A 27,473-nucleotide genomic window follows, 5' to 3' on the forward strand; every position below is an offset into this window, starting at 1 on the left:
TTTAGTAAACGCTCCTATAGGTTGAATTTCAGGGAAGTGACAAACGTTGTTTGGGTGGGAGGACATTTTGTAATAGCACTTACATTAAACATACTTGACCAGTAAAGCAGTTTTAATCATAATTACAGTCATTTTGAGTTATAGAGTTTTAGGCGACAAAGATGTAAAACTAGATATAACTTTAAGCAGAGTAAGTGATGTTTTCACACTAAAATCATCTTAACGCATTGTTTACGTGTTTTGGCTATACTATTAAAACGGACCCCATTCACTTCACTTGTAAGTGCTTCATTGTAACCTAGATTTTTATTTTGGTAATCAACATTTTGCCAGAAGTGCTATTGATTAAGTTTAACTTGTACTGAACCCAGGAATATTCCTTTAATGAGTTAATTTACTGTAGAAACCATTTTAAATCACTGCTACACCTACCATTTATGTCCCAGACAATGTACTTCCCTCATTTTGAATAAGCGGCGTGTCTTAGCCAATATCAATTGAGTACAGAATAGTAGAGTGTTTCTCACACTCTATGAACAGCTTTCATTTGGCAGCACTGCACATGTGGAAAGATCTGATGGAAAGGAGCTCATCAAAAAAGCACTTGAACGGCGCTGCTGATGTGGATCGTGTGCATTAAGCTACTGGCAGTGAAACACCGGCTGCCCTTCACACACTTGAGTCATCTTGGCTCCAGAGCTTTAACTCATCACCAGACTCCCTGAAGAATAACTTAACTGATATTTTACTGCTGCCTGGACCTTGGGAAATTAGTTTTGTAGAGCCAAATTTAGCCTCCCCCACTCTCTCTCCTTCATCATCTGCATTTTTTAATAATTACCACTGACTTGTTCTGTTCCCTGCTCTATCATTCAGTTCTGCCGTCCTGTATTTCCTCACAGTGGGTGCAGGTGATAAGTTTCACAGAGAGTGTATTTAGTGCTGTTTGCGAAGGCTAGAATCACTATTATTATTGGTCACATTTAAGGTTCGAGGTTTGTTATTTGCTAACCTTAGGTATTAAACCTCATCTTAATCTGCCCACACTGTTTGTGATACTGACATGATTGATAGGAGAAGTCTTCGGTTGCTTTTCTAAGCAGTCAGATCAGTAGTTTTCGCCTGGAGGACAATAAAAAGGCTTATTTAGATGACTTGAGATGAGATCAGGAGCTGGATTTACAAAAATCTTCTTAGGAAAGAAGTGAATTTGTTCCTTAAGAGAAACGTTTGAACATCTTTATTTATTCATTCATTTATTATTGCTATTATTTGTTTCAAATTTGAAAAAGAAAACGAGAGGCTTTGGTGTTTTAAATAGTTATTTATAACCTTTTTTTAAATCTGCCTTTTATTTTTTAACACTTGTGCTGTGCTGAGAATTCTCAAAAATCTTTTAAAATCGCTTGTAAATCTCTTGTTATGCTATTATTACCATATATCGTATTCAGTTTTTTTTTACCAACTTGTGTTCTTTCAATTAGCACAGGTTTTGTGTTTCTTTTTGGAGCAGATTGATCATAGGCCTCATTGATCTGAGCTTACGCACTTCAGTTTTTAAGTGAAAAAACATTATTTGTGGATAATTTTGGCAATCTTCGGTCAAAAACCGAGGCCTATGATTGATCTGCTTCAAAAAGAAACACAAAATCTTTACAAATTGATAAAAAGCTTGACTCCAAGATTTGGTAGTAAAATAGCTTAAAAAGAGGCAATTCTTTGTAAACAGTTATGTTTGACTGGGAGCACCACAAGTGTCATAAAGTGGGGGAAATCCTTAAAAAAAGTCGTTATACTCTGCGTGAACAAAGTTAGTAAGTTTTAGTCCAATGTGATAACACTAAATAGCATTTTTGGGGAAAAGAAAATCCTTTCCAGATCAAACTGACATGTAGCACATGAATGTTTTGTGAATTTGGCTCCAGATTATCATTGAGACTTGGAATGGACTAATTAAACTTGGGCCAATAATCAACCAGAAATGTGTTAAAACATTCAGAGCACCTGATTTTGTAACGCAGGCCGTAAGTCTTCATCCCATTACTGTTCAGTTGCTGTTCCATTCAAGAACACGCAAGTGCAACGATGTTAATTATCTTCAGCACTGAAGGCACGCGTCAATGATCACTTCTTTTAAACCTTTTGATCGGTGCTGTTTTGTCCATCACTGGGGAATATGTTCAGCCAAAAGCCCTCGCTGTGGTTTCCCACTTGAAATGCTTGAGCTTTGCTTTGTCCAAGCTGAAGACCAGATGGTTAACATGTTTCTCTGATATCTCATGCCTGTGGATTCCTCCACCATATGCAGACTTTGGCAGTTCACATCAAGGCCAGTCAGCTGGAAGAGATACGAGTCTTATTATACATCTTATTAAACAGCTTGGAAAAAGTTGAGAAATTGGCCAAGTGTGAAACATCATACGTGCTTCCGAAAACTGGCCTACAGATGAGCAGTTTATAGTCAGATAGCATTGTACCAGGTTACTTCCCATAATGATTTACTGTGCTAAACATATAACACTTTTTCCAGGCCTGAAAGATGTTTTGTCTGAATGGTTTTGGCTGTTCCTCTGTGTTTTGTCTAGCGTGTGTGTATTTGTTTTAGTTCTAAGTTTAGTCTACGGTTGGCAATTGGAATTGAACAGATAGTCCGGCTTTGATTACGATTCCAAATCCAACTCTGTGAGTAAAGTTGATCTTCTTTCTGGCCTCTAGGCTTTGGATCAAACAGGAGAAAGAATGTGAGGCCAGCCACAATTCAATTGAAATTCATTTGGAAAAATGGACGTTATTAACTCTGCCTGCTTGGCTTTATATGGAACATTCCTTTGATCAGTGACACGTGTAATTATAGCTTATTAACTGCTTATTTGCTATCAACAGCTAGCAGTGGATCTTGTTTTCAGAGGCTTGTATTTATTAAGAACTGTAAGAAAGGTTGCAAAACTATTAATTTCTTTGTTCCAGTGTAGCTTGAGTGTTGAGAGTTAAATGCACTAATATGCTATTAACCCAAGCAGTTCTCTCTCGTTCTTACTGTATGTAGATGTACGATTCATTCAAGCAAATCAGTTCTTTTAGATAATTCATGTAAATGAACAGACTCAAAAATGATTCATCTATATGCAAAAGTCACTGCACTTTAGGTCTTATTTGTATCTTATTTTTTATAGCAAAATATTTAGTTATTACTGTTTTGTCTAATTAACGGCATTAGAATTAATAAATTCATTGTAGTGAAAGAATTAGTTTGGATGCACTGAATTGTCTTGTAGTTAAACGGTCTGTTTTTTACTGTTTTCCATTCAAATATGTTCAGTATACAATAATATATACAATAAGGTTAGTTATATAAATTATAATAGTTTGTATTAGTTGTATTTACCAAATTATTAATTTAGTTGTGTACATATACCATGTTTTATTAGTTTATTAATACAATTAAAATAAATAAAAAGTAATTATTTTATTAATAATTGGTTTTACTGTAATGCTGCAATATTCTATATTGCAAATTTTGCATGTTAAGCAGACCAGTTATTGTTAACAAAATCTTTTTTTATTAATTGAAATAAATGGATGTTCAGTAAAATATAAATGTTAAATGAAAACCTAAAAAAAAAAAAAAGCTGGCTCTGATTCTAACTGAAATAAAAAAGGTTTGTGTTGAAGTGCACTACTACAATTACTAAAACTAAAATAAAAATTAGTCTCAGTAAAGAAGATAAAATGACAAAAGCAGTATTACTCAAATGTGAAAATTATAATGAATACTGAAAATATAAAAATCAAGCTATTTCAAATTCTACAATAGTATATAAATAATACCAAAATAATACTGGAACAGACTGTTAATACACTCAAAGTCTGTTCAAAAAGGTACTAATATACACCCTTTAGGAGTAAATAAAGAACTAAAGTGTACCTTTTGAAAAGGTAGGCTTTTATACCTTTATTTTATAAGGATGTATTTCATAAGGAGTTCCCTCTATAGGCAACTTTAAAGAGCAAACAGATCAAGTAAACTTTCATATATAAAGAACTGATTTAAATGTCATTGTGGCATGACAGACGTGTGTTGAATTGCCTAAATGACCCGCGGCGTAAGAGCGCCAGAGCGCTGTGCATTATGTCTCACGCTGGGTTTCAAGAAAGCGGTTCATTTAGCATCAGCGCTCCACGGTCAGCCCGAATTAGCTTGGGGTCAATACATTGCCTAAACATAGGACACATCCATAAACACTGGATTCTGGCCGAAGTCTGCTCCATTATTTATGGAGTGCTTGAATAAACACATGGGCTTGTGGGACCAATGGTCATCATCATTTTTGTTTTGTACAGGAATCCCAAGTATGAAAGCCAGTGCTCTGCTGAATAGAGCCAGGGCTTTGAGTGGTTTGGATATTTGATGGGCAGTTTGATAATGACCCATTACACCACAGCGGGAACCAAACCTCCCGGGACTCGTTCCAGCTGTGTGCACCAAATCCATAGATGCTGACTGTATTGCACGCTATGTGTCCCTAGGGAACCACAATATGAATGGACCACCCAGAACCGCCGGATTGGTTGCAGAGCAAAGCAGGGGATCTAGCAGTGAATTCCCTCGGTGCCGTTCTCGAATGCTTAATCTTTCACGGTGTTTTCCTCTTTAAGCCTGAAGCTGATTGACTCTGTGAGCCGCTGCTGCTTGTGGCCGCTCAGAAAGCCTGTACTGAAGGTCACAGGAGGAGTAATTCAGAGCCCTTTCTGTAAAACCTGTTTACTCGGTCTGTCAACTTGTCCTGCAGAGGATTTTTAGTGCCGTTGCACAATCAAAACAGGCCCTGGTTTAATATATTGATACTATGCAAACAGCTCGGCCTGAGTGTATTTATAGAGGAAAAGTGGGAGCCGTTCCACAAATACCACAGTTGTCACAGACGCAGTACTGGAATAGCAATCATAAGAAACGAATGCATCAGCATCATTGTGCCAGCTGTTACAGTCTCCATTTATTCAGACTTTCCAAAAGAAACATGTTAATATGAACTAATAGATGAGACACTGGAATAGATTATGATAGTCATCATGTTAAAACAGATGCTATATTAGGAATTTTAAGGTGGAGTGTGTGCTGCAATCTCAGTATATGTCACAGGAGGCGCTGTAGTCAGCTTTAGTCTGTATTGTCTTCCTCTATGGTCAGCAGAAACCACTGCTATAAAGCAGCTCATCTGTGCATCTTTTTATCTCGGTGGACTGAAAAGAAGAACTGGATCGGAGGAGGTTTCCTCATCAAAGAAGGCGGAGCCACAGAGCCACACCCACCTATTACATAATCACCACAGACCAATGGGAGGTTGAAGGTGTATATATATACTGGCCGGAGCACACTTTTACATAAAGTTTGCTGTTTTGAACTGTCAAAACAAACTCCAAACAAACTTTGTTTTGGCCTGAATTTGTTGGAAATTATATCACACCGATTTATTCTCATTCAAGTATATTCAAGCCTTCCCGAAAATATATATTCAATAAATATTAAGCTACAATATTTAATGTATACTGAAATGTTACAGAAGAATATATTGTGTTAATATATTACAATATATATAATATTACATAAAGAATTGCTACTTTTCATATTTAGATTTTTTTTTACTTATATGTTAATTATACAGTTGTGCTCATAAATGTACATGCCCCATGCAGAATATGCAAAATGTTAATAATTTTAACAAAATCTTGAAAATTGCATGTTATTGTTTATTTGATACTGTCCTGTATAAGCTATTTCACTTAACAGATGCTTATTTATTCTCCACAAGACAAAATAATAACTGAATTCATAAAAATGACCCCGTTCAAAAGTTTACATACCTCTTAATAATCTGTGTTGTTTCCTGTTGTAAACTTTTTGAATTGGATGAACAGGGTAAATTGTACTTATTTTGTCTTCTGGGAAACATTTAAGTATTTATGTAGCTTCTTAAGTGCAAAACCAAATGAAAAAAATATGATCTTTAAACAAAATAAGAAAAATTTACACATAATCATCCTGTTCAAAAGTTTACACCCCCCCCCCCCAGCTCTTAATGCATTGAGTTGCCTTCTTGAGCATCAGTACGTTTATTTATTCATTATAAATGTATTAATTTATTAATTTTGTAGATATCCCGATGATGTGAATTATTTTGGCCATGATAATCGTGTAGTGAAAAGGTGATGTTGTCGCAGCCCTAAGTCTGACCACGAAACTCCTATTTGGCCTAGAAAAGTCATAAAGTGAGCAAGCATAGTACTTTTTGCTTTTGGCATGGCATTTAGGGGTGAAATAGATAGAAAACAGAAAGCATTACATCTGCATACTGTGTTTCTGGCCTATGTGGCCTCGTTGGACTGGCAGAGAGGAACACTTTAAACTGGACGAGGCATAATGGATTGAGTCTGTGATCTGAACCCAGTTTGTTTTTATTTATCTTGGATCAGTCTCGTAATGGTGTGGCCCCGGCTGAGTGTGTGTCTCTGTGAGGGTCTGGAGGGGTTTCGTGTAGCTGTCTTCTGTCAGGCCGAAGACATTTAGCTCTCTCGAGAGTGAGAGTCTGTGTATGTCATCATGACCTGGCCGTGAGTCAAACTGATCTCAGGTCAAGTCTGGAATACAAATCTCCTCGACTTACTGCACTTGCAAATACACACACACGCAAAAACTACAGTAACACACAAATCTGCACAGCAGAGGGCTCTCACATGAAGAAGAAGGGAAAGGAGTCTGTCTGTCCCTGAACATGCTGTAAATCACTGTCGGATGACAGTCATGTGGATGACCACTGTCTGGAGCAAAAGCATTCAAAACAAAATTAAAGTCATAATGTAATTCATCTGAAGACTAGCCCTCGGTACACTGAACTCGACTTTTATTATAACCGATGGCATCTGATTCGCAGAACCAAAGTCAATAAGATGCCCTAAAATAACCAATGTACTGTATGGGTCAATGCCATGACACTCCCCTGGATCCATTCATTAAAATGCATTAAGAAAAGTAAGTCATATGTACACTAAGTTCAATGCACCTTTTGTGTGATGAAGGTGCTTTAAATGTCAGATTTTTAAAAAAACTCAAAAACAGTGATTTTAAGAGCAACCAATTCAGCGCAAAGCTGTTTACATTCACAGCGATGTAAAACCTGTTCATCATTAAAACCAGCAGATGCATTAAAAGAAGCAGTATTAACACTCTTCTCAACACAGCTTCAATCTTTAAACGTCCCCCATACGGGCCACCATATGTAACCATCGGCTTTATCGGCCGAATTACATGGATTTTATTTTTTATTTTTCATTGTACTTACATTTCTTGCCTGGTTTCTTTCAATACATTGCTGGTGGCTTCCTGTGATAGTGCCACATTCATAATCATTGAGCTTTTTGCTCCGATCCTTGTACTGTAAATGTTTGTGTAAGGAGTCTGTGTGGCTGTACATTGGATTTTAGGCTCCTGTTGGTGCATGTAGCTAAAGTAGCCACATCTGTAAATTAGAAATGGAGGTTCACATACTTTTGGCCATATAATGTGTATTAAATTCTTCTTGCAGCGCTTCATCTGGAACAAAAAATATACACCGAAGACTGTTAATGTAGCGTTTATAAATACAATCTTGCATGCAAAAAAATGGCTTGCAGAGGAAAATTCTGCTTGGACTAATCCATCATGTCAGTGGGCTCTGAGCCACCTAAGCTCCTTCCTAAAGAAAATTTCCTGTAGAGAAAGCATCATTTCACATAAACCCTCACTTCCTCAGAAGAACCATCCTGAAGCTTAGCACAGAGCTATTAATCGAGATTTTAGGGACGGGAATCCATGAATCCTAAAGACAGCCTTTGGAAATGTTTTGCTCCCATTCTCTCATCCTTTGTGCTCATTCTTGTGGAGGAGGCTTGACAAGGACGTGAAATAGAGAGCAAGGGAAGACAAGAGCTTAATATAAACTGTATTTCCCCTTAATATTTCTCCTCATTATCTTTCAGTTTATGACTGGCCTATGAACCAGTTTCCTAAATGGAAATGTACACAGTAAAACTGTTCAGCCCCACACTGACCTAAGGAGAAAAGATTGTAATTAATCATAAGTTAATGGAGAGACATCATTTAAGTGCTACTTTGTGATTTATAATTTATATAACATATTATATTGCTATTTATTTACGTATAATATGTGCTCCCTTTGAATCTATGTGGAATGAATAAACAATGAATTTAAACCAAGTACAGTCACATTAGTGACACGCATTAGTCACTTTCACAATTGCATGACTTCCTATTGAAATTACTGGATTTTCTCCATGAAAATTCAATCAAAAATGCAAATTCTGTCATCATTTACTCACCTTCGTGTTGTTTTATACATGGATTTCTTTCTTCTGTTGAACATAAAAGAAGATATTTTGAACAAAACTGTTGACGGCAGCCATTGACTTCCATAGTATGAGGAAAAAAATACCGTCAACCCCTTAATTACCAACATAGTAGTCAGCTTTAGAGTAAAAACAGTCATTTTGCATTATGAATGTGTGATGTTTCATTTGGTCTAGAAACATCCTAACATCTTGTCAATCCAAGTTGAAAAAAAAAGTAAAAAATTGTGGTTGATGTTGCTTTTGAGAGGGTCATATGTCATGTTGGAAATATTATTAAAGAAGCTTTGCAGAAGTTTATACAAAGCAATTACAGCACATTGAGTCTAAGGAATCAAACCCAGGACTTTAGTGTTGGTTGTGACTTGTTTTATAGCTCAACATTTTGAGCTAAACCTTTTTAGTTAGTAGTTTGTGTCAAATAGAAAACAAAACTACATGCAAAGCAGCGCAGGGCAATCCACGGTTATGATGAGATCTAGCAGAGGACTCTAAAGCTATCTACCGTGCCACACAGACTCCCTCTTGATCTTTTACAAATCAGTGAAACATCTGCGAAGAATGCAAGCTTCACCATTAATGCAGACTCAAGCGTGGCAAGCCCTTCAAGTGCATTTGAGATAAACTTGACACTTTTATCAGCGTCCAATAACGAGACAGTTTTGAGAACAAAGAGCCTGAGAGCGTCGCTTGAGTTAACACCATTTGTGCTAAACCTGTGTCTCAAACCAGCTGATGGCTTCCATATTTGAGATCCTTTGAGCTTCTAGACATTTATTGCATCATCAGATTCTCTCCTAACAAGAATCAGGTTCTCTTTTACCTTTATACAATAACTTACATTCATTTAAATGTTTATTTTGAGTAAAAGACAATTCTTCTGTGAGAATACTTTGGTCGTTCTCAAATCTGACACGCATTTGCTTTAGATTTGAATCTCATTGACTTTTAATGTTTTTCAAGAAGTCTCTTCTGCTCACCAAGCCTGCATTTATTTGATCCAAAGTGCAGCAAAAACAGAAATATTGTGAAATATTTTGACTATTTAAATTTTTAAATAACTGTTTTCTATTTCAATAAATTTTCAAAAGTAATTTATTAGTGTGATTTCAAAGCTGAATTTTTAAAGTCATTACTTTACATGATCCTTCTTATCATTAATAATTCAATCATTAATCACAAAAAAAATATATATATTATTATTATGTTGAGTAGATTTTTTTCAGGTTTCTTTGATGAATAGAAAGTTAAGAAGAACAGCGTTTATCTGAAACAGAAATCTTTTGTAACATTATAAATGTCTTTATCATTACTTTTGAACAATTTGAAGCATCCTTGCTAAATGAAAGTATTAATTTCTATAAAACAAAAATAAATTACACTGACGTCAAGCTTTTGAATGGCATAGTGTATAATGTTACAAAACTTTTTATTTCAGATAAATGCTGATCTTTGGATCTTTTCTGTTCATCAAAGAATCCTGAAAAAAACTGTTTTAAATATTGATAATAATAATAATAATAATAAATGTTTGTTGAGCAGTAAATCAGTATATTAGAATGATTTCTGAAGATCATGTGACACTGAAGACTGGAGTAATAATGCTGAAAATACAGCTGCAGATCACAGAAATAAATAAAAAATATTTCACAATATTACTGCTTTTGCTGCATTTTGGATCAAATAAATGCAGGCTTATTGGCGAGAAGAAGAGAACAAAAAATCTTACTGTTCAAAAAGCTTGGACTGGTAGTGTAACTGAGATAAAGACACGTGATTTTTCTTTTTCTTTCAGATTCGGACCTAAGCATGAGGACGCTTAGCACTCCTAGTCCCGCTCTCATTCTGAAGTCAAACCCTCCTCAAACAGTCCCAAACGGCCATGAAACATCTTCTACGTCTTTTAACGTCACTGGCGAAACAGTGGCGCTGGTTCACCCGCCTCCAGGCACTCACTCACGGCCTTCCAAAGTCCCTCCCACCGCCCTCATCGATGCCCTGCCCGATCCCGTGTTATTACAGGTCCTGTCTTACCTGTGCACCCCTCAGCTGTGCCGCTGCGCTCGAGTCAGCCGCCGCTGGTATAACCTGGCCTGGGACCCGCGGCTCTGGAGCACCATCCGTCTGACCGGAGAGCTGCTGAGCACTGACCGGGCCCTCAAAGTGCTCACCCATCGCTTGTGTCAGGACACTCCCAACGTCTGTCTGACCCTGGAGACGCTGGTGGCCAGTGGCTGCCGGAGGCTGTCTGATCGAGGGCTGCGTGTGGTCGCTCAGCGCTGTCCAGAACTACGGCGTTTGGAGGTCGCAGGCTGCTATAATGTGTCCAACGAAGCAGTGTTTGATGTGGTATCCCAGTGTCCCAATCTGGAACATCTAGACGTATCAGGTAATATTGACAGACTTTGCAGTTGAGTGAATCTCGTAAAACCTGTCAAAAACATTTGAAAAAAGAAAATAATTCACTCCTGTTGAAAAAAGGTAATTAGAAAAAAATAAAGCCTATTTCAAGACCTTTAAAAAAAAAAATCATCATTAAAAAAAATGCATCATTAAATAAATTATGATTTAAAAAATTTGTTGTGGCAATTTTGGCTTTTCAGCAGGGCATTTACATTATGGTAATGAGAAATTGTGTTCAAATAAAAATCCATGGTCCTTAATTTATATTAGTTTTGTCTTTTGATTTTGGGGTGAAACATGACCCCTGAATATTTCTTTGCGTGAATGTCATGACATTTGTCAAGAATATGTGATAAGAAAATATTTTATTCCAATTAAAAGGGAAAATTAGAAATGACATTTTATAAGAAAATTAAGCCTACTTTAGGACCTTTATTTTACCATATTTATTAAAATTAATTTTAATTCTCTTAGTGACAAATGTTGATATATTATGTCAGTATTCATTATATATAATGTATTTTATAATATGTAATGTATGTGCATCATTAAATAATTATGGTTTTGAAAAGGGGTTGTGGGAACTTTGGCTTTTCAGCAGGGAATTTATATTACAGTAATGAGAATTGGGAACTTCATTAGAGTTTAGAGTTTAACTATATATATATATATATATAAAATGGTAATGAGAATTCGGGTGAAAATTTAAATGAAAAAAAATGGCACAGTGCAAACAAACAAACAAAAAATAAATGAAACGTAATGCAAATTATATTTGTTTTTTTGACTTTGGAGTGAAATATGACCTCTAAACATTTCTTGATGAGATTCACCCAGTTGCATGTTTATTTATTTTTAGTAAATCTCATACTTAAGGTGAGATATTATATACTGTACCACTATGCCTCGCATTGTTGTAGATGTCCATGAGATTTTTAAGATTCACAGAATTCTAAGTATTGCACCACAGGTGCATTTATTGTATGTTTATTTATCATATGCATTTGCACGGCACATCCATTACCTGGTCAACGAGTAAAACATGCTATGTCTTGATTATTTTCAAGAGCTTTTGTGATGAATTAGCTGCCATTAAGCATCAGAAAGCCATGGTTGGTTGCGGATTTATTCAGGGAGTAATTCAAAGTGGTGAAGTTTTTCTGGGAAGGCTGGGAAAAACATTATGGGATCTAGGAATCACTGCCAGTCTTTCAGTCTTTCTCTGGGGGAAGGTGAGGTCCGCTCAGTTTTGAAAGATGGACTGCTAACCTCAACCAAAGAGCAAGAGTCCGTCTGCTGAGTTCATCGTAGGAGTCACACACTGTACAGTTATTCATCACGCAGAGGGCACAGCATGCGTTCTGCTTTCCACAAGTAATACGCGCTTTGTTGCAAACGTTTCCTAAATTTCTTGCAGTTACATTTACTTTTAAAAGCAGGTGGTATAACTGTAATAGGAGCAAAAACAGATACTGCCTGGTTTTTGTTGCATATGAAGTTTCTGGGTTTTATTTCTTAATTATTTTAGTTGGCCTATATTCAGCATTTCATTCATTTACCTCGATTTGAAAACCTGATGTAGACTCTAAATTTCAGAATTTGAAAGTAATTTTATTAGACCGTTTTCCTGTTTCCCATGTGACTTTTCCTTTTTCTCAGTGGTCTCTGCAGTTCCAGTGCAGGATCTTGATTTATTGCTTGATAAAGGATCAAAACAACAGGAACTGATGCTCATACTAAGGCTTTTATATAAGACAGGACGAGTAAATAATGTTCCCCTGTATTAAAAGGTCAGTAGTTTAAACTGTCCAGTGGACAGAACACAGCTTATAGTTATAATTTGTATTCATTTAGCATAATAACCAGGGGTGCACATACGTTTTTCAGCCTGGAGCACCTGGAGATTTATTTTGTATTTTTATATTTATTTATATTGTGTCACCCATTAAATACAACTATACAAATTAATTAATAATAGTGATTATAATATTATTTCACTTTATTTTTAAATTTTTTTTTATAAAATAATAAACAAAATAATAAATTGATAATACTCTTATATTTGAAAATAAAAAGGGAATATTAAATAAAAATACAAATATTTTATAGTAGACCTAAAAATAAAATGCTAATATTTACTTATTTTTTAATGAATTTTCATCATTTTCAAACATAAAATCAGCAAGCTTTTATTTTGGTGGTTTGCCGGCAAGTAAGTATATGAGCTGCCAGGCTTAGCGCTTCTGATTGAAGAGTGTCTGTGAATGAAATGTCATTAAATCTTTTTCATCGTGCTTTGAAAATGGCGCGGATAGCCTAGATTGAAGGTTTAAGTTTGAATAGAAATCTTATACAGTATTACAGTTTGACAATGTAAAATGGTAATGTTCATGGAAACAGCTTGTCAACCATGTCGGTATGCAAATGAGCAGTCTGAACTTATTTACACAGCGCATTTTTTATTTTGGTCGCGCACCTGCGTACCGCTTATGTGCACCCCTGACTTCAAGCCTAGCAACATCTTAGCAGCCACCCAGAAATCTCTACCAAACAGCAATGCCCATTTATTTAATTTACCTGATGTCTATTATTTTTAATGTCATGAAATGTGAACATGAAACATGAAATGTAAATTGTTGTTTTTTTTCCCAATGCATCTTATTGCACTTATTTTGAACCAATCATCCATGCATGTTTCATTTAAAAAATAAAAAATAATCAAGTTTATATTTTTCAGTTATAATGTAACTCGATCTTTCAAAAAACAGTATGTTGGACTCCAATCAATGTTCGCTCAAACCCTGCCCCTTTCTGATAATCAACTGCAAAATTTCATTCAAGTTCTGCCTTCATCCAATCAACAGTCGATAGACAGAACCAAGTCCCTGTCATACATTTCTTCCTTTTCAATATTCCATTTCCCTTTAATATACAGTATGTATATTAAAGGCCAAATCCGAGGCCATGGTCCTCAGTCGGAAAAGGGTGGTTTGCCCACTTCAGGTTGGTGGAGAGTTCCTGCCTCAAGTGGAGGAGTTTAAGTATCTTGGGGTTTTGTTCACGAGTGAGGGAAGGATGGAACGGGAGATTGACAGACGGATCGGTGCATCTTCTGCAGTAATGCGGTCGATGTACCGGTCTGTCGTGGTGAAGAAAGAGCTGAGCCGCAAGGCGAAGCTCTCGATTTACCGGTCAATCTACGTTCCTACTCTCACCTATGGTCATGAGCTTTGGGTCATGACCGAAAGGACAAGATCCCGGATACAGGCGGCTGAAATGAGCTTTCTCCGCAGGGTGGCTGGGCGATCCCTTAGAGATAGGGTGAGAAGCTCGGTCACTCGGGAGGAGCTCAGAGTAGAGCCGCTGCTCCTTCACATTGAGAGGGGTCAGCTGAGGTGGCTCGGGCATCTGTTCCGGATGCCTCCTGGACGCCTTCCTGGGAAGGTGTTCCGGGCGCGTCCCACTGGGAGGAGACCCCGGGGAAGACCTAGGACATGCTGGAGAGACTATGTCTCCCGGCTGGCCTGGGAACGCCTCGGTGTCCCCCCGGAAGAGCTGGAGGAAGTGTCTAGGGAGAGGGAAGTCTGGGCATCTCTGCTTAGACTGCTGCCCCCGCGACCCGGCCCCGGATAAGCGGAAGAAGATGGATGGATGGATGGATATACAGTATGTCACAATATGGAAGAAAAGATCTGTCGCTACTCTGAACTCTATTCAAACTTTTTTTATTTGTCAAGCCAATTCATTTGTTAAGCCTTGACGTATCAAACACTGTTTCCGGATCCAAGACTCTAGTACATTTCAGTTGAAAATGTTTTATATTGGCACCCTTTCTGTTCAGACCTGCTATAACGGTAATGCGTGGGATCAGACTTAACAACCAGATATTCAAAGTTTGTCCTAAAGAGCTTAACCTTTCTATTCATGAACTGTGATTATGATAATATCTCCTCCTTTTTCCCAAGGCTGCCCTAAAGTGACCTGTATCAGCCTGACGGAGGAGGCGTCTCTACAGCTCACACCTCTACATGGACACCAGATCGGCCTGCAGTACCTGGACATGACAGACTGTGTATCACTGGAGGACGAAGGCTTGAGGACCATTGCATTTCATTGTCCGCGTCTCACACACCTCTACCTGCGGCGCTGCAGCCGGCTAACAGACGAGGCCCTGCGACAGCTAGCACTGCACTGCACCGCTTTACGTGAGCTTAGCCTCAGCGACTGCCATCTGATTGGAGACTTTGGCTTACGTGAGGTCGTTCGCCTGGAGGGTCGCTTACGCTATCTGAGCGTGGCGCATTGTATGCGCATAACAGACGTTGGACTGCGTTATGTAGCACGCTACTGTCCGCGGCTCCGCTACCTGAATGCGCGGGGATGCGAGGGGCTAACAGACCAAGGTTTGAGCCACTTAGCTCGCAACTGCCCCCGATTGCGGTCTGTAGATGTTGGACGCTGCCCGCTGGTGTCAGACGCTGGGTTGGAAGTGTTAGCACGTTGTTGTGAAGGGCTACGAAGGCTGAGTCTGAGGGGCTGTGAGAGTTTGACAGGGAGAGGGCTCATGGCGGTAGCAGCGGGATGTCCCGAGCTGCAGTTACTAAACGTACAAGAGTGTGAGGTGCCACCTGAGGCACTTCGACTGGTCCGACAGCACTGCAGACGCTGTGTAATCGAACACACCATACCTGCTTTCTACTGAGGGGACAGGTTGGGGACGCCAGAGGTGTCGACCTCTGAAAAACAGATGTTTATACTTTTTGCATTCCTACGACTGCCTGATGAGATTCAACAAGGTGGATGTGTCTCAAAACCTAGTGCAGGGGTGCTTAGTCCGGGGGTCACCAAACTTGATCCAAACTTGCCTCAACGCACCTGCCTGAAAGTTTCAAGTATACCTAGTAAGACAGTGATTAGCTGGTTCAGGTGTGTTTAATTAGGGTTGGAGCTAAACTCTGCAGGACACCGGCCCACCAGGACAGAGTCTGGTGACCCCTGACTTAAGGCCTTTCCACATTGAGCGCGATGAGAAAAAGCGAATGTTGCTTTCACACCGAGCGCGAAACGAATGTTTGCCTTCTGCTAATTCATGCCTGCACACTAGGGGACACCGACCAACAATGCATTTTTTCTTCATGTAGCGTATGCATCTCATGTGGTTTACATCGTCCGCTGCTCAATATACAGCATTAAATTAAGATAAATAACTTGTGTTTCTTCATCAGAAACACAAAATATCCATAATGCTTACAAGAATGCATCTGAAATAATTAGAGGTACAATTAGCATCAAGCTACATTGAAAATGTATGCAATTATTAATGTTTTTGCTCAAAACCCACTTTATATCATCATCGAGTGCTTGTAACAGCTTCCGATTGTGATCTAAAATGGATTTTGATTCTATAATAGGCAGACATGCACTCTTTGCATGTTTTATAATGGACTGATCGCTTGCCATGTGTCATAAACATCCTTTATTGTTAAAATAAATACCACGAGCTGCACAAAAACACATACACCGTGAACACACACCCGGAGCAGTGGGCAGCCATTTATGCTGCGGCGCCCGGGGAGCAGTTGGGGGTTCGGTGTCTTGCTCAAGGGCACCTCAGTCGTGGTATTGAGGGTGGAGAGAGCGCTGGACATTCACTCCCCCCTCCTACAATCCCTGCCGGCCCCTGGAGGCATACCAACAGTATGCATTTTGGCTGTCTCCCTTATCTGACCCATGAATTTCAGCTTGGGAAACACTAGTCTCCTGCCTACTCTGGGGTCTCAAACTTTGCTCCTAGTGGGGACACTTTTGTAAAGACCTTGATAAACTTGTTCAGATTTAATTTGTTTAATTTGGGTTGGAGCTAAACTCTGCTGGAAGGTGGCCCTCCAGGACCAGGATTGCACATCTCTGTCGTAGTGAGTTGACTTGCTGTATACTGCAATTCTGGGGCAACTCAGGTGTCAAATTCTGGTCATAAAGACCCATCTTCCTGCATAATCTAAACCTAAGACACCTGAACCAGTTAATAAAGTTCTATAAGATTACTAAGAAGCTCTGGACAGGTGTGCTGGAGCAGGTTGGAATTAAACTTCAGGATGGAGGCCCTACAGGAGCGAGGTTTGATATTAATGGACACATAAACAGAATCTTAAGCCTAACCTTGTAACTGATTGAAGATGGAATTTATAGGCAACAACATCAGTAGCAGTTACATGTCATGCATATAGTGCACTGCACATCAGACTGACACAACATTGGAAGTAGCATGTTAAATGAAGGTCCTTCGGTTTTGAGACACATCTAGTGCGTAATGTTGCTTCTTGCAGAGCTGTACCACACTCTTGTAATTAAAAAAACTACATGACATATAGCATAATATTTATCACATGAAAGAGATGCATTATTGTCACTGTACGTTACCAGTAAGCTGGTGTAGCCTAGGTGTCTGAACTATGTTTATTTGGATTGATTTATGTTTTGTTTTCTACAAAAGCTATTTAGCTGGTTGTCTATGTCCAGAGTCTGTCCATTACATGATTAAATGCAAACTTTAAAACTTTTAATAATATACTACTTGCTTTTTCCAAAGAAGTGGTGAATAAGATGAAATAATTTTCTTTTTTGGTGAACTATTCATTTAGTTATAAAATCTACTAGTTTTCTTCAGAAAACTGATTATCTGATTTCAAGAGACTGTCTTGGTTTAAAATATGGGCATTTGCACTTTAAAGGGCATTACTGACAATCTCAAAATAATCTAAAAGCCTTACGTCTTTTATTTGATATCCCAGATAACGCTAGTCAAGGGTTATATGAGATTTCTAAAGGTTTAATTTTGTGAAAGCAATATGTTGCTGCTAAAAACACTCAATAAAGGTCTACTTATTTGAAAGCAAATGTTTTCTTTCATTTGTTGTATCTATGAAGAATTAGGAAAGTGACAAGACATATGCAAACAAAGGAAGGTTCCTATGGACGATGTAGTGCAGTGAGTAGTGACATGACCCTTGGAAGAAAACCGCTTCCAAACAGGAATATTGAGGCATCCAGATGTCAGTTCTTTGAGAGATTAGCTTTGAATGAGATCTATCTTTAAGAAGATCCAAAGTCTAGCTTGTTAACACCAATGAGCTCAGTGACACAATGGATTTCCCCTAAATAAATCCTTAGCAAGAACCATCAACAGCTGTACCTAAGAATATCTCGAGTACCCTCATGATAAACATAATCATAACTTATTTCAGTTGTTAGTATGAATCACTACTATACAAACAAACAGATCATGAAATGGAAAAGATGAAATCAATTACTCAGCGAGATGGATGGATGGTAAATATGTGGTTGTTGTTGTTGCAGCTGAGTCACACAAAACCTCATTTTGCTTGCATGGATAGAAAAAAACAAAACAATTTGTATATTAAAAAGTGCAATAGACTACATAATGTAGTGTTGTCAGTGTGCATGGGTAGGAAAAAAAATATCCGTTTATATATTAAAAAGTAACGTGCTGACATGCCAGTGCTTGTTCATTAAAGAATAGTACAATAAGTAAGAGGCTGTATCTAATATAAAGCTAATCAATTCGCTGTCATGTGGTTTTTCCACGTGATCACATGGTCTGGTCTCCCAGTGTCATCTGTAAATAGAGGAAACAGCCTGAAACACAGCTTAGTGTGTTGTGTATATAGCTGCCAGCTATTGTTCTGTGGTTATAGTCTACAGTGTTATGGATGAATCGGGCAGTGCTGGTACAATAAGTCCACTCTCACTGATTCAGTGCTGATTGTGTTTCTGTCTCTCTCTATCACTGCAGTTTGTCCTAGGCAGCTGTTTATTATCTGCTGATGCCCTCTGTTGGTTAATGTCTGTTTCTGCACTTAATTTACTCTCATAATAGAGTACTTGTATACTGCTTCCATGTACAAGTATTTATATGTAAAACAACATACAGTGAGGGACTATAATTTGTTACATTGTTGTCATTAAACCTCTTTATGTGGCATGTTTATGTGCAACGAGTGGCAGTCTCAGAAATTAATATGGATATTTAGCATTTTTAATTCAAATTCTTATAAAAAATGCCAACTTTAGGTAATCCAGTCAACTAATGAGTAAGGAAAGAGATGTTAAAATTCATAAAAAAAAAAAAATCCATTCATAACACTCAGTCGTGCTCATGTGGGAAATAATGTTCTGTATAAAGAGTTTTGTCATTTTATTACATCTTAGAAAATCCTGCTGCATAGGATTTTCATAGAGCAAAAATGTATGCTATTCTGCATTAATAATAATAATAATAATAATAGCAATTAAATGACATTTTAATTCAGAAAAGCATGTTTTTTAATGTCCTATAATTCTTAGTGTTTTTGTTATAAGCACATGTATCAGTAACCCTAAAAAATGCTAACATAAACCTTTTTGATGTCTACTAAGTTTGAAAGAAAGACATGATCACAGTCTTTTAGATTTTGTTTTAATAAATAAATTCAAAATTGCAATATTGAGAAAGCCAGAAAAAGGCACTTAAAAAAGCTACTTAAGCTAGTAGATAGGGTGTTGTGGCAGGCCATCGTTTTATCCTCCTTCAGCTTGACATGTATTACGTTAAGCATTCCTGTAGATTTAAATGACTGCATCTCCTGATTACATTCAGTTAAAATAATTCAAATAAAGGGTTGTTGTACATTTGAGCATATGATATGAACATTTGAACACAAACTACACTCCAATTCCTCTTCTTTTTAATTTTTTTTCCAGATAATTGTCTTAACAACTGATTTTAAATATGCAAATTGCAACATTTTTTTTTTTCCTTTAAAATATACTAATTGAAAACATATTTGAAATCTGTAGGTATCAATAACTGTGCTCATTTCTAATGAGCGGTTTAAGGACATTTGGCTACAAACTACAGGATATCACCTGAATACACTGATACTCATCAAGAGCCACATAATAATTCAACAAATAATCCTTCATAACATAAAATACACAGACATTTTCAGCTGAACACAAGACATGTACCATAATGATTTTCTAAGAGCAACAATAAGTGGGAAATAAGTAGCAATCACTAAAATCTAAGATGTTTTTGGCATGTAATGCAAGATGCGTCTGACAGTAAATGAATATGCATAGATTATTAGCATATCAAACCAAACTTACATCAACCCCAAACATTAAAAAATAAAAATAATATATACTGGTCAGATAGTTTCTTATGCCAACATATGACTGATGAAGAAGTTTGAAAGCAGAAAGAACATGATAGAATATAAAAAAGAAATTCATATGATGATTTTAAATGGCATTTGATGAGTTTTTGCAATTTTTGGGGTGGGACTCAAGGATCCCTTTGCACCGCAACACTTGATGCAAAGGCACAAATATCTGTTCAGTTTGAAAAGAGCGAATGTGTGAATGTACACAGGGTTTAAAAGAAGAAAAACTGATGTAAATAAAAAGACTATACAAACTGTACACGTTTGCAAGGGACGAGAAGCAGCCAGTCCGTCATAAAATACTGCTACAAAGCTACAATACTGTTCTAAAAGAATGACATACAATGAGGAAAGTAAACTATTTCAAAGAAACTGAGGATATCTGCAAACCTATCCCTTCCAAAACATTCTCGCGAGTGATACCCATGTCCATTATTTGCCTTCATATTTGGGGTTGATCACAGTTGTGACGGCACTCTTGTAGATGGGGTTCTCTCCCTGAGAAACACACAAAAATCAGATTTTAAAACGAAGAAACTAATATAGAGCACAATTCAACTTCAGCGTCTCATCTCAATGCATTTACACCCCAAGAAAGTGCAATAAACCTTGAATTAAAGAGGTAACAATAAAAATCAACACATGCAGCTATATATTACTCATATATATTTTGATGAACATATTAATATCCGGTGAAGAAAACCAAATTATTAAGTGAAACGCTCATTAATTATGACACTGTCAAATGCTCATGCTGTAGCTGATTAGTGAGTTATACCATAAACACTTCACTTTATAAATATGTAAAGATTTAGTTTCAAGGATGGAATATTATATATATATATAACAAACAGTGGTCAGGTGGTCAGACACACACACACAGAGAAAAAAGGCCATGCAGAAAGAGGAGAGGTATACAAACTTATAGAGCCACAGCTTTACGTCCATAGTTTGGGTTCTTGAATTTATTAACAGGGCTCTTGTAAATCGGATTCTCTGTCTGAGAGTGGACAGGGACAGACAACAGAGCAACCACAGATGAAGCAACAGAAGAGCTCAAATTATGGACAACAAATGGAGAATAAAAAAGGATGGAGATCATAGAGAGATGGAAAGAAGATTTCATGAGCATCAAGGGAAAAGGAGCCAAAGCATGCATATGGAGTATAAATGAAGATGGAATAGAAGGTTTAACAAAAAAAATAACTGCATAAAACATAGTTAAACTCGGAAAAATAAATAAGGAGTCTTTTATCCTGTCATCTGCCACTAAAAACCTTGTATTTAAGTCTGTAGTTCAATTTCACTTTGATTAACTTAATTCAGAAATCAACTATTTCTTATAAATTATTATATAAAATTGAATAATGTATTAACAATGAATCTTATAAATTAGAATGCAAAATATTTAAGTAAATGTATCACTTTTTTTGATAAAGTTGCACTTTCTGTTCTAAACACATCCTAATCAGGTTTCAACAACGCTGAATAAATACCTTCAACACTGTCACACCGCACTCCCTTGTGTTTTTGAACTGCACTTGCCTAAGATTTCCCTTGTGAAACAAATACACTTCTGCATACGTTAGCCTATTTATTATGGCTAGTGTGAACTGAACGTAATATTTTCAGACACTGTCGAACAATGTTATTTGCAATTAAATGAAAATGTATTACAGATGAAATGTGTATTACATGCAATTAGTAAGTTTTTATATCTTTAATGTCATAATTATTTCTATTGCCTTTGAAATATGGTTAAGTGTACAAACATTAATGTTGAACTAAAATACTTCAAACACATTTCCATTGAAACATGAATGTCATGTATTTAAATATATTTGTAATTACATAGTTGTAATTTAGTACATGTAATATATATTAACCTTAAATATAATGTTGAATAATACTACAGTTAAAATTATAATTCAACTTATAAAATTATAATTAAAATCAAGTGTATTTCTTTAAAGCATGACTAAAAGATGATTAAAACAATGATTTAAAATGCACTTAAATTGTGCATTATTTGACATTATTACAAAAGTGCGTTAAACAGTCATGAAAGTGTCTCTATGTGGTCTTTTATTTCATTAAAATTATGTTATCTGCAAGTACAGATTTAAAAAATATACTTTTGGGAACTGAAGTACACCATGTTACAGGTTTTGTTGTTCCTTTCTGTTTTTGCAGGTTAATTGGATCCACCTGTTATCAGTCACCAACTGGATATTTAAGAGAGCTGGATCCTTTGTGAACACCATCCTGCATTTGAGCTTGGCTGGAGCTTTTATCAATTTGAGTTTAATTCTGTTAATTAGTGCTCATTCAGTACAATTAAGGGCATTTCTTTTTCACATGTGCACACAGATGTGCTCAGAAAGCGAGCCAGCAGAGGGCAGCAGTGCATCATCCTGACTGAATGACCGCAGCTGCCCAAGACACACCCAGAAAAACCAGGCCCTGAAAATCCAGAAGCCTTTGCTTTACTTCCACAGCTGCACTAAAATCCAGACGGCGCACTTGTAAAGAGGAAAACCACACTTCTGATGAAACAATCATGGAATTTTGGAAAGATTTTGGAAAAACTTCAAGTTTTAAAGCACGAGCTCAAATAAAAGATTTCTTGGTCACGTTTAAAAGCTTTATTTTCATACCGTGTCCCACTTGGCGTTCATCTTCTCCTTCTCAAACTTGGCGAACTCGCGGCGGTCGTGAATGATCATGAGCAGCTTCCAGATCAGGAGCAGAGCTAGACCAATCAGAACGATGCCTGTGACCACGCCCGCTACGATGGGAATGATGTCAGGACCCGCCGGACACTCTGCCAAACCAAGCACACATCACTTCAGTAAAGAGGTCATATGACCATGCTAAAAAAGATCATTAGTTTGTGTATTTGGTGTAATGTGATGTTTACGCAGTTTAAGGTTAAAAAAAACACATTGTTTTCCACAAACCATACATTGTTGCTCCTCTCTGTCCTGCCTTTCTGAGACGCATTGATTTTTAAAAAGCTCATCGTTCTGAGAAGCGCGGTGTGCTCTGATTGGCCAGATATCCGGTACGCTGTGATTGGCCGAATACCTCAAGCGTGTGACGGAAATGTTACGCCTCTTACCATATTTGGAAACACGCAGCGTCTCCACGACAACAATACTACAGCTTCAATACTACAGCTTATCTCTTTGGGTTTGAGACTTTAGTCTTTGCAACTTTACGGATCTTATATGTGACCCTGGAGCACAAAACCAGTCATAAGTAGCCAAAAATACATTATATGGGCCAAAATTATACATTTTTCTTTTATGCCAAAAATCATTAGGATATTAAGTAAAGATCATGTTCCATGAAGATATTTTATAAATTTCCTACCGTAAATATATCAAAACGTCATTTTTGATTAGTAATATGCATTGCTAAGAACTTCATTTGAACAAACTCCGATATTTAAACCATGGCTCTTCTTTGTGTTGATACGAAGCCTCACCTAAAGTCTCCACCACATGGACCTCCTTCTCCGTGTTGTTGACGGCGTAGGTGTAGTAGAACCAGCAGTCGTTGGCGTCTCTCTCCTTGCAGTGCATGAGGGGGAAGGCCTGCACCGGCTGAGGGAGTTTATCTCTGTCCTTCACCTTGATGAGGTTGAAGTAGCCACAGTCTCTCTCACAAGTGTCTTTCTTCTCTCCTGTGCCAAACGCCCGGCACTGCACGCACTCCCTGAGACAGAAAAGCACTGTTAACACCACGAGTTCAAGTGTGGATTGTGAAACTTAGGATGGTGGGGTTTTTTCCACACAGCTAAAGGCAGAGATATATAAACGGTAGCATTGCATTCCTTACAAGCTCTGCAAAGAAACAGGGCTGATATTGACAAATAATGACAACACTGGTCGGTAACACTTCATTTTAAGGTGTCCTTTTTACAGTATAATTATACATTTAAGTACACGGTAGGTAATATTAATTAACTACATGTACTTATTATATGGCTAGGGTTAGGATTAGGGTTTGGCTTAGGGTTACTTGCATGTAATTATGCATAATTTATTGTTATTATAATGTAACGTGTAACAAGGACACCTTAAAATAAAGTGTTACCAAAAACTCTACTAAATGTACCACAATAGTTGCCCATAGAGCAAATAATAACAATACAAAATAATAATGAATACAAATCTGAAAATATATTTTAAAATATTCAAAAACTGGCAAAACATTTGATCACATTGCAATCAATTACAGTTATTCACATTGAAAAAAAGGTATAAATTGTAATAATATTTCACCATATTGTGTTTTTATTTTTATTTGTTCATTTTTAACAAGTGAAATCACACTTTTACATATCTATGTTTACCCAACTAATATCTAAAGAGGTACATTTCTGTTTACATCAAAGGATATTTGTCATTCTTCACCCTAAAAATAAAAGAAATATGAAACTATTTTGAATTTTCTTTTTTTATTATGACTTTGACATTCTATCATCTTTAATATATGCTATAAATAATTGTTTGAATAAACTGAGTTTAGTTTATATATTTTAAAAAACATATTTTGCAAAATGTATGTTAAGATTGGGAATGTACTTTCTTACCACTTGCAATGCATTTTATAATATATTTTGGCATTTGAAGATTTAAACTAAAATATTTTAAATTTGAAAAAATATATTTCATAAGCTATGCTGTTTACACCATATATGACCCTGCAGCACAAAAGCAGTCATCAGTAGCACAGGTGTATTTGCAGCAATAGCCAACAATACATTGTATGGATCAAAATTATATATTTTTCTTTATGCCAAAAATCATTAGGATATTAAGATCATGTTCCATGAAGATATTTAGTAAATTTCTTACCATAAATTTCATTTTTGATTAGTAATATGCATTGCTAAGAACTTAATTTGAACAACTTTAAAGGTGATTTTCTCAATATTTTGATTTTTTTGCACCCTCAGATTCCAGATTTTCGTATAGTTGTATCTCAGACAAATATTGTCCAAACCATACATCAATGGAAACTTATTTATTAAGCTTTCAGGTGATGTATAAATCTAATTTTCAAAAAATTTACACTTAAGACTGGTTTTGTGGTCCATGGTCACATATATTATATCTAGAAGAAACATATATTTTGCTGTGTAAGTGGTAACCAGCATATGGTACGTTGTGCTACATTTCATCACTGAAGCGGTGCATGTACTGAATGTAGTTTATGTCACAGATGTGTGCATGTTCTCCACTGACTTGTGCTCAGTACAGACTCCGGGGCAGGTGGGGCAGATCTCACAGGTGGGCCCCTGGAACTTGGGGTCGGTGCACCTGCAGGTCCCGCACTCACAGATCCCCCGGCCGTTACAGATCTGCTTGTTGGAGGCCAAGCAGGTGGAGGTGTCCAGAGAGCAATCGCAGGCGCTTCCCGTGTAGTTAGCGTCACAGATACACACCCTGCACTCACAGTGGCCGTGCCCTGCAGGAAAAACACCACATTAGCTCATTTAATCACACATTTTTCTCAGACATGAAAATATCAAAATGATGTGTCATTAGTAACCCCTTGAAATAATAATATATATATTTTTTTAGGGGGGGTTATGGAAATGTGTGTGTTTTACAGGATCATGTGTATACTGAAATTAAATGATTTCCGCAGTCTTCAAAATTCTTATACACCCCAGCCCAGTTATTAACCCATTTTAAATGGTTTCATCACATTCTATGGTTACTATTATATATAAAAAACCTTATACAACACTGAATAGGTATACTAAGATAAAAAAAATAATAATTATTGATTGCTTGCATAAATTGCAGTGACTGCTCTAAAATATGAGACACCAGTGTTTCAGGACAGAATAGGACACATGTTTATTCGAAAACTGTTTTATTTCCTATTTGGGTTTATGTGTATGCTTTATTTTTTTAAGATGAACTGTTTTTCCAAGACCTTGTTAGATGCCAGTGTTTCTTGTCATGAATTGATTTCAAAAACAATATCATAGCTATAAACTATAATCTAAAAATCTAAACTATAAAACTAAATCTGTATTTAACGATCTCAAAGTAAAAAGAGGTGCTAAAGTCTGATTTTGTGGTGGCTGTGCTTTAAATTAAATGATTATAATCCTAATTCAAGTGATGAAGGATTTGGAAATCAGTGATGAGCTCTACTGTAAGGTGAACCCTGCCTGCTTTAAAAGTTTGAAAATGATTCACAGCTGAAAACATTAGAAATTTAGAAAAGTATTCAAAAAGTAACTACTACACTACTAAAATAGGGTAACTTGTAATTTGTAACCTCCAAAATAACCTTTCCAACACTGCCCACCGGTCACTAGCCATCAACATATTTACTCAGTATATGTCCACACTCAACAAAACTGAATAATTGTGAATTCATATATTAATACTAGACACCTTAAAGATCATGTGGACCAAAAATATATTTCTCTCTGCCCTTTCTGCACTGTCTCTGCGTGGGAGAGAACCAAAAAAGGGTGAATTGACACTGTCTATAAATACTATTTATGTCTTTTCAAATTAAAGAAGAGTCAAACCGTCATCTGATGTCTGTCTGATTATTGCATAAGAAACCACAACGCAGAAAACACCGGTTACATTTTTGGTCACTATTGTGACCGGTGGGATTAATAGGTTAACCACCTTCATCTGCTCATTTCAAACAGTCTTCCTCTGCTACCCAAGCTGCTTTTCTTCTATTAACGGTCTGTCGAGTGATGTATTGGTGATATGCATGGTCTAAAAAGAAACCAGCTTGCTGTTTGAGTACCTCCGCAGAGTTTATTATTGGAGCGGTCGCAGTTGAAGTTGTCACACTCGCAGAATTTGCCGCTGTAGCGTTCTTCGGGATTGTCCCTCTTCTTGCACTCGCAGGTGCCGCACACGCACTCGCCGTTATTGCTGCAGATGTCCGTGCTGTTGTCCTTGTGGCAGTTCTTGTCCAGGTCTTCAGTGGATACTTCGTCTTTTCGACATTCACACTGCCTGCCCACACGTCCCTTATTGCACCTGAGAGGACATGGAATACACAGCTCACATTTACTCACATAAAGTCTCTCGCTTATATGTTTATGGGTCAAAGACGAAAAGGGGTTTTCAAGCATCAAAACAATCAAAGTTTAATTCAGCTTTATTATATTTTCTGTGCATTAGAGACAGCAAGGATCCTAACTCGATCAAGGCTCAGAAAGGTAGCAAGGAGATTGTTAAAATAATCCATGTGACATGAGGGGTTCAAGGATCCTTTCTGTCTGTGGGGAGCTCTCGGAGTGCATCAAAAATATCTTAATTAGTGTTCCGAAGTTTTTTGGGTTTGGAATGACATGAGGGTGAGTAATTAATGACAGAATGTTAATTTTTGGGTGAACTATCCCTTTAAGCTGAGTATTTGCAATTTGCTTCACCTTCCAGGAAAACA

At 37.0% G+C, this 27,473-nt stretch overlaps 2 protein-coding genes across 3 annotated transcripts in view; one reads left to right on the forward strand and one right to left on the reverse strand.

Annotated features, from left to right (window-relative positions):
• Window positions 1-17,691, forward strand: part of LOC306864601 (F-box/LRR-repeat protein 7) — a 39,155-nt gene extending 21,464 nt beyond the window's left edge. The window contains exons 3-4 of the mRNA XM_079408714.1: window positions 10,196-10,789; window positions 14,769-17,691. Of these exons, the coding sequence (XP_079264840.1) occupies window positions 10,196-10,789; window positions 14,769-15,505 (1,331 nt within the window). The 3' untranslated portion in view covers window positions 15,506-17,691. The remainder of the gene's footprint in view (window positions 1-10,195; window positions 10,790-14,768) is intronic.
• A 1,312-nt stretch (window positions 17,692-19,003) lies between these two features.
• Window positions 19,004-27,473, reverse strand: part of LOC306864600 (integrin beta-1-like) — a 36,856-nt gene continuing 28,386 nt past the window's right edge. Inside the window, exons 12-17 of one of the 2 annotated variants that reach the window (XM_079408712.1) lie at window positions 26,826-27,064; window positions 25,283-25,505; window positions 23,518-23,747; window positions 22,685-22,851; window positions 20,950-21,027; window positions 19,263-20,525 (exon numbers count right to left, since the gene is read on the reverse strand). In XM_079408712.1, the coding sequence (XP_079264838.1) occupies window positions 20,950-21,027; window positions 22,685-22,851; window positions 23,518-23,747; window positions 25,283-25,505; window positions 26,826-27,064 (937 nt within the window). In that variant the 3' untranslated portion in view covers window positions 19,263-20,525. Of the gene's footprint in view, window positions 20,526-20,949; window positions 21,028-22,684; window positions 22,852-23,517; window positions 23,748-25,282; window positions 25,506-26,825; window positions 27,065-27,473 lie in introns of both variants that reach the window. The other variant, XM_079408713.1, reaches the window with a different exon arrangement.

This window comes from Barbus barbus (assembly GCF_936440315.1).
Source record: "Barbus barbus genome assembly, chromosome: 46".
Classification (NCBI taxonomy): domain Eukaryota; kingdom Metazoa; phylum Chordata; class Actinopteri; order Cypriniformes; family Cyprinidae; genus Barbus; species Barbus barbus.